This window comes from Arvicola amphibius, chromosome 14 (assembly GCF_903992535.2).
Source record: "Arvicola amphibius chromosome 14, mArvAmp1.2, whole genome shotgun sequence".
Lineage (NCBI taxonomy): Eukaryota > Metazoa > Chordata > Mammalia > Rodentia > Cricetidae > Arvicola > Arvicola amphibius.
Window position 1 is genome coordinate 4,481,280 of NC_052060.1, and position 10,398 is coordinate 4,491,677.

At 46.1% G+C, this 10,398-nt stretch overlaps 1 protein-coding gene across 2 annotated transcripts; it reads right to left on the reverse strand.

Moving 5' to 3' along the window:
- Positions 1–8,233: 8,233 nt before the first annotated feature.
- Positions 8,234–10,180, reverse strand: LOC119800605 (keratinocyte proline rich protein). 2 transcript variants are annotated; one of them, XM_038310754.1, is made up of 3 exons: positions 9,526–10,180; positions 8,902–9,408; positions 8,234–8,847 (listed from the first exon to the last, which is right to left on the reverse strand). In XM_038310754.1, exons 1-3 carry the CDS (start codon positions 10,178–10,180, stop codon positions 8,234–8,236), a joined length of 1,776 nt encoding a protein of 591 aa, XP_038166682.1. The 2 variants fall into 2 exon arrangements, with proteins under 2 accessions (XP_038166682.1, XP_038166681.1); XM_038310753.1 differs by having other exon boundaries at positions 8,234–10,180.
- Between the last annotated feature and the right edge of the window lie 218 nt (positions 10,181–10,398).

Genomic DNA, 10,398 nt, shown 5'->3' on the forward strand with positions numbered 1-10,398 from the left:
GGGTTTGTCTTTATATGTTACCTGATCTTTTTCTCTTTCAGCTTTTAATATTTTCTTTGTTCTTTAAGTTTTGGTTATTATGCATGTGGTTTTGGTTATTGTGTATGTGGTTTTGGTTATTATGTATCATGGGGAATTTATTTTCTTGTCCTGTCTATTTAAGGATCTGTATAATTTTTGTACCTTGCTCCTGCTTCTTTTGGTTGGGAAATTTTCTCCTATGATTTTGTTAAAAACTATTCCTGTGCCTTTGATCTGGGTTCCTTTTCTTTCTTCTATTTCTATTATTAATAAAGTTGGTTTTTTCATATGCCTGGATTTTCTGGATGCTTCATGCCTAGATTTTTTTTTTAGATTTAACATTTCTTCTTTCTTTTCTTTAATGCCTGAAATTCTGTCTTCCATAGCTCATCCTCTGTTCGTCAAGCTGACCTCTGAAGCTTCTGCTTGACTTCCTAGAATTTTCATTTCCAATTTTAGTTCAGTGTGTGTGTGTGTGTGTGTGTATGTGTGTGTATGTGTATGTATGTGTATGTGTATGTGTGTATGTGTGTGTATGTGTGTATGTGTGTGTATGTGTGTGTATGTGTGTATGTGTGTGTATATGTATGTGTGTGTATGTGTGTGTATGTGTGTGTATGTGTGTGTATGTGTGTATGTGTGTATATGTGTGTATATGTATGTGTGTGTATATGTGTATGTGTGTGTGAGTGTGTGTGTATGTGTGTGTATATGTGTGTATGTGTGTATGTGTGTATGTGTGTATGTGTGTATGTGTATGTGTGTGTGTATGTGGGTATGTGTATGTGTGTGTATGTGTGTGTGTATGTGTGTGTGTATGTGTATGTGTGTATGTGTATGTGTGTGTGTGTATGTGTGGGTGTGTTTCAGGTCTTCAGTTGTTTTCATTATGTCAATCACTATTTCTCTGCATTTTCAGGGATTTCATTAAGGGATTTATTCATATCCTCTTTAAGCTCTTTGCACATATTCAAGATAGTTATTTTATTTTGAAGTCCTTGCCTTCTGTAGTAGGGTTACTGGATTCTGGTGGAGGCCTCTTTGTCTTGACTGTTTGTGTTTTTGCTAGTGTCTAAGCACCTGGGTTTGAGAGGATTGGGATTCTAGGTGTTGATCTATGCTCTTGTCTTCGTTGGGCAGGTGTTCTGTTCCTTGGTTTTTGCAGCCCTCTCTGGTTCTTAGGAACATGTCATGCCTGTGCTTCCTCGGCAGAGTGTGGTCCTGCATGCCAGTGGTGACAGATGGCCACAGAGAGGGCTGCAGAAAAGCCTGAGAATGGCTGCGGGAAAGAACTAAAATGCTCCTGTTCCCACCTAGAAGTCAGGTCCCCAGGTTGTTGGAGTTGTTGTGGGAGAAGTAGTTCCTGAAAATAGGTTTCAGTAAGTCAAAGAATGTATTTGGGGAGACAGGGATGAAAGGGCCAACAGGACTCTGGGTCTGTACCAGAGTTGAGTCCTCAGTTAACTGAGGGACAGCAGTAGGGAGGAATGTGTAAGCAGCCTGCTTCAGGGCTGTGGATAAGAGCAATCATAATGAAGGATCAAAAGGAAATTGGCTACGTGATTCCCAGGTCAGTGTGGGGATCTCTTACTAGGGATCTCAGGAAGAGTGTTTCAAGATGTTGCTGGCTGACCAAAGGAATGGGGATGAGCTGTACGGGATGGCTAAGAGGGTCAACAGTGAATAGGAAAGCCAGTTTTGCACTAAGGTTCCACAGAATCCCCATGGCATGGAGGTAAGGAGGTAGGGAGATAGGAAGGGTACCGGTAAGCAGCAACCTAGATTTTTTAGGAGAAGAAGCAAATGTGGAAACTGATTGAAATACTTTGTCAGCTACTGTGAGAATTAGAAGATGATAAGGTGAGTAAGGCATATATATATGTCCATACCTAGGACTTGGTATGGACAAGACACATGCTAGATAGATAGATAGATAGATAAATAGATAGATAGATAGATAGATAGATAGATAGATAGATAGATAGAGAGACTTTATACACACGCACACACTATCCTTCACCTATAGTGTGTGTGTGTATGTGTGTGTGTGTATGCATGTGTATTCTACCTGCATAGGGTGTTTCACTGATTCAATGACGACCAAACATTATTAGGCAACAGAAACACTGGAGGCCTAGTTAGAACAGAGCCTATCAATGTCTCTGCTTTGGTAAGTTTATGAGATGTGTTTGCATTTATAGCAAGAGCCTAGTGCACACTCTTGGAAGGCCAGGCTCTAGTCATGACACAGCTGGTGACCTCGTGTTCTCAGCAACTGTAGTTACACACAAATCCTGAATAAAATTGGTTTGACTGGATGTGGGACAAAGGTATAGGCAGTCAATGTTACTCTTGCTGAAGATTTGTAATTGATTCACGACTGTTAGGAGAGAGGCACTTCCTTCAGTGCCATAGCCATTCATAAGTTGCCCCTATTCCTGTAAGAAGCCCCTCACCCATGCTAGTCATAGTGAACTCATTGGTAACCAAGTTACAAGGTATGTGGAATCATCTTTAATCTTTTGTTGATGTGTTTCCAGAGAAAGTTCATGCAACACTTTGTGCCCGGCATGGAAAGAGACAGAACCAATGATGAGTTTTGGTGAAGCTCTTGGAGTCTCTGTAGTCGCTGAAGCTAAGCTGTCTGCTGGTGGGGCATCTGTGGAAACAATCTCACTGTGGCCATCCTTCCCCATGTGGTATAGAAGGGCTTGGCTTCTTGTTACCTAGGACTTGGTATGTACAAGACACATGCAATTAATGCCACCTCATCTGAAGGGTGACTTCTTCAGCTGTGATGCATGGAATGACATGCCTTCTTCATGAATGTAGCCCCACCATATGAGCCTAAGGGTATCTTCAAAACAGCTGATGGAGTACAGAATATATTACAGTGCCTGAAAGTAACACACGGAGGACTGGCTATTACTTAGGCAGCCTGTGATGTCAGTTGCATGGCCCTTGTTCTGGGCATACAACTGAAGCTGAGCTGCCCGGAAAGAGCTTGTCTGGATAAAGGAGGAATAAAAAACAAGGGAAAAAACCAGATAGACACCAACCTCTGTGTTAGCCTTAGAATTTGCAGAGATAGTGAAAAAGAGGGAGGGAAAAACAGCGCTGGCTTACTGTTTCTTAAGGTGGGGTTGCGGGACATAAAGGCAAGAACACAGATTAAATATGTGCTCAATAACCATGTACTAATCAGGTTTCTCTGGAGGAACAAGACTGATATAATGATTATAAACATTCAAATTTATGTATGACTTATTACAGTGGCTTACAGACTGTGGTCTGGCTAGTCCAACAATGGTTGCCCCCACACACAGTACAAAAGTCAGAAATCCATCTGGTAGTTGTTCTGTCTTCAAGGATGCATGTCTCAGCCTGTCTTCAGTCCACAGCGGAACCCAAAAAAAGTTGGTTCCAGTGCCAGTAGAGGAATACAACAGGATGGTTGAGCTTGAAAGGAGAAAACTTCCTTGTTCTATGTCCTTTGACGTGGGCTTCCATGAGAAGGAAGATCCCAGACTTAGGATGGGCCTTTCCACCTCAAACGATCCTGTCGAGAAAAATCCTCACAGGAATGTCCAGCTGCTTGGGTTTTAGTTGATTCCAGATGCACTTGACTTAACAACTAAGACTACCTTCACAAGTCTCTTCTTGAAAATTTGAATCCTTGGGGAAAATAAGATAGTGAGGAGGGAGACAGTAAGGTAGAAGTGACAGCTTGTGCCCCTTGTGTCTGACTTTTAATATATAGGAAGGGAAATCCATCCTTAGTACACCATGCGGATAGAGGTTATAGTACAGAACTGTACAGGACACTAATAATCAGAGAATAATATGCCCAGAACTGCTTAAACTGGAAAAGAAACAAGAAATAAGAGACTCTCACAGCACAGCTCATGAGGTTTTGGGACTTGGGAGGAGGTAAGTTATTTCCACCTGAGGTGTCTGAATACCAGGTACGAGGGGTCAATAGAGGAAGAACGGGGGCCACGGCAGAGTCGAGCATGAGTGAAGCAGTGTCTGGAGCCCAGTTCCCTGGGCCAAGTAGTCCTGTATTCCCAGAAGAGTGAAGAAAACGATAGATCCATCAGGGACCAGGTATGGGACTTCTGTAGTTCTGATGGATCCCATGATAAGAAATGGTCTATATGAATTGGGAAAGGTCCTGTTTGGGTCATTCAGTCAAATGTGATAAGATTTGTATAAGGCCAGAGTTCTGACACACCATTGCAGGTGGAAAAGACTAATCTTGTCCCAGAAGTACAGCCTTATCATCACTACCACCCCGAGAAGTGGGTGCACACGTCTTGCCTTCAAGAAAATATACTATGGGGGCTGGAGAGATGGCTCAGAGGTTAAGAGCACTGACTGCTCTTCCAGAGGTCGTGAGTTCAATTCCCAGCAACCACATGGTGGCTCACAACCATCTGTAATGAAATCTGGTGCCCTCTTCTGGCGAGTAGGCATACATGGAGGCAGAACACTGTTTACATAATAAAAAGAAAATATACTGCAGTTGGAAATTATTTCCAGGCCAAGGCCCTCTCAGCAGGCAAGTAGGGCTGATGGAGGGATAGTGACCCAGAGATGCTCTCAGAAGCCACAAAGTGATTAGATGAAACTCCCAGCACCAGGAGTAGTTTACCTTACTACAAATTATTAACCAGAGAGGTCCCTGAGAACCCCCCAAAATACAGGCTATTAATTTTGCTGTCGGTTTCCCACTGGAAGTAGACAATAAGACCTTATTACTAAAAACCCTGCAGGCCTTGCTTATAGGGCAGAGAAATGAAGCTGAGGTTGAGACGGAAGCTTCCCTTCTTGCTGGCTAGCTGTCATAGTGTCAGAAGCTGCTGGAGAGCATTGCCGTCGATAGTCTTACCCAGCTAGAGATTCTGCACGATGCACTACCAACATGCTAGGCAAGATGCATCCACTTGTACAATCATGACTTTTATGGGTATAACTAACTGCTTTCTCCCTGGCCTTAGGGCTCAGTCTACAGAAGGGAAATCACATCTGGTACCCAGGAGTCCAGTCAAAAGCAGATAGATGGGAAAGCCATAGGCCCTAGTGGGGAAACAACTATCATTGTTCTGCTTAATGGATGTGATGTGTCTGTCAAATTGTCCTCTCAGCATTAATGTTTACATTCATGGCTATTACTGCTGTCATCCTCGGTCAAGTAAACTTCTGTATGTGATGGTCACCAGTTACTATAGAGACTCACACCTGGTCAAAAAACCCTGAGAAAATAAGACTGCTGAATACCCACCTGTGAAAAGGACATCTAAACCATCCCCCTTTGAACCTCAGGGAATATTAAAGAAGAGGGGCTGAAATAATGCAAGAACAGGAGGAAAGGGGAGAATGTCGTGAATGCTGTCCTCCAGGAAAGACATGGCCATTGCCCTTCTGAACTTTTAGGAGCCATGATAACCTGCATGAGATTCACAAGAGATTGGGTCCCCTAATGTCTGTCATGGAAAAAGGAGGCCTGACCCCTTCCTGAATAGATAGAGCTGTCTAATGGTTGCTGGGCAAGACATTTTCTTCAGCTGTTCAGGCACTCATAAGTTGCCTGCTCCTTTAAGTGACTCTAGTTAGGCTCTCTGATTCACTGAGCTAGAATTAAACGGAATCATTTCTCCGACCTGCCATTGGAGCCATATCCTAGATGGGCAGATGCTTGTTTGTTTCCTTGAAAAAGTCCACACAACAATGTTGACATTTCTGCTCCAGGTACCACCAAGAACCACTTGTTAAGTTGCTTAGTGATAGTAAACAGGATTTATGTCCCTTTTGCCAATATCTTCCTAGCAGGTAAACAGTGGTTGTTTGTCCATAGTGCATGTAGGAGCAAGCCACACACAAAGGCCCCAGTTTTCCTTTAAACCACACAGGGTTTTGATACATAGTCTCTAGATCTCCAAAATTGACATTGTAGAGCTAGGTTCCTGGGACAAGGGAACAGCATGTTTAAAACCAAGATTTGACTCTGTGTTCTCAGTTCTAGCCTTGTAGTTTTGAGTTGTTTGTGATGTGTCCCGTGAGGAGAGGTCATTGGAGTAGACACTCCAAGGGGCATGTCAGAGTCTGCCCCTGCCGTCATCCTCTCCGGAGGAGCCTTCTCATCCTCTAGAGACAACTGTGACCCTTCAGGTACCATCTCACACTGTCTGTCCCCCAGCGTGCTCATTCTCCAGGTCCACATGGTGGCATCGCTCTCCTCATCTCCAGGGAGTAGGAGAATTAGACTTCTGTGTCTTCTGCCCCTTTGATTCTACTCCCCCAGACTGCATATAAGGTACCGTACATAACAGGATTTGAAAGCAATTGATTAATTCTGAATTTGGCTCAGACTTTGCTTTCTATATAATAAAACAATAGATAAATAAGTGAAAATAAGTTAATTCAAAAGAAAACATATTTCCAGAGAGCCTCCGTGTGTCCTCTGTCCTATATCCCTGGAGCCAGAGGTATCACGGCTCTGACTACAGTCTTAGTGTTACAGGCAGGCAACTACCAAATCCAGGCCTAAACACATTTGCTCTTAGCTGAAAAGTCATCCTCCCTGCTTCCTCAATCATCAGGAGACAAGGACATGAAGGTGAGACAGAGAACCATAAGCCAAGCTGCTTCAACTATATTACGGAATCGGTACAATAAACTTGAAACCAAAATAACACATTCCAATGAAATCCATACTACATCACATTGGGATGGTTGGTTTTTAAAGAAAACACGGAAAATAACAACAGTTGACAAGGATGTGGAGAACTTGAGACCTGCACACTCGGGTAGGGCTGTGAATGGTGCTGCTGGGATGGGACTCTGTAGATGCTGCTGGGATGGGACTCTGTAGATGCTGCTGGGATGGGACTCTGTAGATGCTGCTGGGATGGGACTGGGAATGATGATGTCACCACTATAGAAAGCAACATGGCAGCACTTGCCTTAGCATGTGGTGTAGAAACTCCTTTTCTTGATGTCTACTCAACAAATTAAAATCATATACTCAAAGAAGTATTTTTACACTGGTGTTGATTGGGCCATTACTAACTAGAGTCAAATGATGGAAGCAACTCCAGTACTTGTGCATGCATTGCTGAACAAATAAAGCATGGTGTCTACATGCAGCATGGTAGCATGCTGCCTTAATAGCAGTCATAAGCTACAGCAAAGATGAACCTGGAGAACATTATGCTAAGTGAATAACAAAAGTACAAAGACCCAAATTTTATAAGGTAGACAATGGAACGCTAGTGTGTAGAGGCTAAAGGGAAGTGGAGGATGAGGTATTGAGTGTTTCATCCTGCAGGATAGATGAACAATGGTGATGGAAATATAACAATGCAAGCATAATTCACCCCCACTGAACCATATGTATACTCTGGCATGGCTACGCTAATAAATCTTGTTATATGTATTTTACCATATTTTAAAAAGACACCATCTCAGCAAGTTGACATCTAATAAAGCGAAAACATTACTCAGGACTCAAACTGTGAACACATTCAGTTTTTATTATTATGCATCCTCCTCTTGCCCCAGTTCCTATAGTTTCCCAACAGGACAGAACACAGCTCAGGCTGTCAACTACAACTTTGATCAACTGTTGCCTGACCTAAGATAGGCACAGAGATTTAAGGATATACTGACTCCACTCGAATGAAAGTTTACAATGTTGCTGGGCAGAAAAGGCAGGAACTGCCAAGAGAAATCAATTCAGGAGTACTGCAAAGCTCTTGCTAAATGGGTGGAACTACGGGCGATGAATTCTAGGAAGTCAGAATAGGCTCCCGTGGATGGGAACAGGCAACAACGACAACAAAAGGCTTCAAAGAAGAGGTGTCGAAAGACAGGTACAATTTTGGATCCTGGGAAATGGGTGAGAAATGGTTCAGGTGGAGCAAGCCTCTGCAGAGGCAAGAGCATCTGGAGAATGTCAGGAGGAACACCCAAGGAACACCCTGGTGGCCAAGCTGGTCTAGTTAGAATTTAAACGGAGGGCGGAGGAGGAGTGAGACACAGCTGGAATGATGTCTGAGACTCGGGTGTGGAACCCAAGATGACACGCAAGGAGTCTGAAACACAGCTTTGAAGCAGGGACCACCTCAGCATCTGTGGAGCGATGTAGACCGGAGGAGAAGGGGAAATGTTCTAAAGAGCCTGCGGCAGGGGCATTTAAGCTACATTTTGATTAAAAGTAAGCGCCCTTTGCTCCAGCATGAGCCCCACCTTTCTCTCCGCTGTGGGCGTTTCCTTGGTCTCCACAACCACCTAGACTCTGTGTCCCCAGAAAGGAATCATCAGGTCTACAGTCGTCGTTACTCTCTTGCCCCTGGTTGCAGCTGTACGGGCTCGGGCCTTCAGTATCCAGGCGGCACGGGTTAGATTCATGACAGCCTAATTCTTGGCGGTAGGGAACTGGATTAGGGCCTGAGCAAGGACTGGTACAGCGCATGGGTTCCCCACAAGGCTCTGGGCTGGAGCAGCGCGCAGGATGCGGCATTGGCTCTGGATATGGACAAGGCTGTGGTTGTGGACGTGGTTCTGGATTCTCACAGTGAACTGGGCGTGGCCGTGGCACTGGACGTGGGGCTGGACGTGGTGCTGGTTGAGGAGCTGGACATGGTTCTGGATATAGACATGGTTCTGAAAATCGCCGCAGTGGAGGACATGGCCGGGGTTCTGGACTTGGGCATGGCTCTGGACGTGGACATGGACGTGGTGCAGGAACTGGGCACCTCTGCCATGATGATTCGGGAGACCGGTCACGACGCTGTGACTCTGGACATGGACGTGGTGCAGGAACTGGACACCTCTGCCATGAAGGTTCTGGAGACCAGGCACGACGCTGTGGGCCACAAGACCTTGGGAATTGCTGTGGCTGTCTCAGATCCGGGCAGGAGACACCCCAAGAGGGTTGCCGGCCACAGCTCTGGGATCTACCTCTGATGGGAGGAATCTGGACAGGGCACCTCTGTGGGGGAACCTGTCTGGGGCAGCAGGGTGAGGAAATCTCTACTCTGCACTTGGGTCCACATCTTTGAGAACAGCTTGAAGGGCGGCCCCGAGGAGGACAGTGACTGCCATAGATGGGCTCTGAGCGGCGGGGTGGAGTGCAATAGTTGTAGGAGCCTGAAGAGCATCGGGATGGCAGGCAGCTGCTATAATAGGGCTGGGAACGTCTTGGTGGAGAGCAGCTTCGATATGAAGGCTGCAGCTGACGAGGAGGGAGGCATCTGCTGGTGCTCTGAGACCGGCGCTGCTGTGAAGTGAAGCTTCCATAGGAGCCCTGGGACTGGCATTGTGGTGCACAGGTGCTAAACGAAGCCCCAGACCGACGCTGGGAGGAGCAGTGGCTGTAGGATGCTCGAGATTGGAATTGGGAGGCGCAGCCGCCATAGGAAACCTGTGATTGGCGCTGGGGGCCGCAGCTCGTGTAGGAGGGCCCAGACTGGAATTGTGGCACACAGCGACTGTAGGAACCCTGGGACTGAGACTGTGGACCACAGTTGCTGTAAGAACCCCGTGACTGTGATTGAGAGGTACAGCTGCCGTAGGAGCCCTGGTACTGGCCCTGAGTGGGGAAACTTCCCTGACCCTGGCCCACTGAGGGACATTCTACGTAAGTGTGAACAGACTGAGGAGCTGGAGCAGGCACATAGGTTGGAACCGGATACTCCACATAACTCGTTTCCGTGTAATACACCGGAGCACATTCTACATAGTAGGTCGGAAGAGGCTGTGGGACTTGCACATAGGAAACCTGAGACTGGCATGGAGCCTGGCATTGAACACAGGAAACCTGAGCCTGGCAGGGAGCTTGGCACTTTACCTCAGTGGTCTTAGGCTGGCATTTTACCTGAGTGGTCTTTGATTGGCATGGAGCCTGACATTTAACTTTAGTGGTCTTAGATGAGCCTGCACCCTGGCTCTTCACTTCACTGCCACCAGACTGGCATGGAGTCTGGGAAACTTGAACTGAGCATGGTGCAGCGTATTCCACAACTTGCATCCCACATGGAGCTTGAACCAGCACCTGGTTGTTGGCATAGGGATACTGTGAGGGACCAAAGGAGGAACCCTTGACACAGCACTGGGGCACCGGCACGCAACACTGAATCTGCTGCTGATCACACATGGTCCTGATGCAGGGGGGCTGAACAAGACCTGAGGGCAGAGAAACCAGGGTCAAGAGGCTGAGAGTTGCGAGGGAGGAGCTAGGATCTACAGCCAAGAGCCTGGCATCTTCTCCGGCCTGTCTTCACATGCCCTCAACCTTCACCCAAGAATCCTTACTGGTACTGACTTAGTTGGAGCCCATGCTAGTCACCATTGTCTATGAGACCTGCCCCGGTT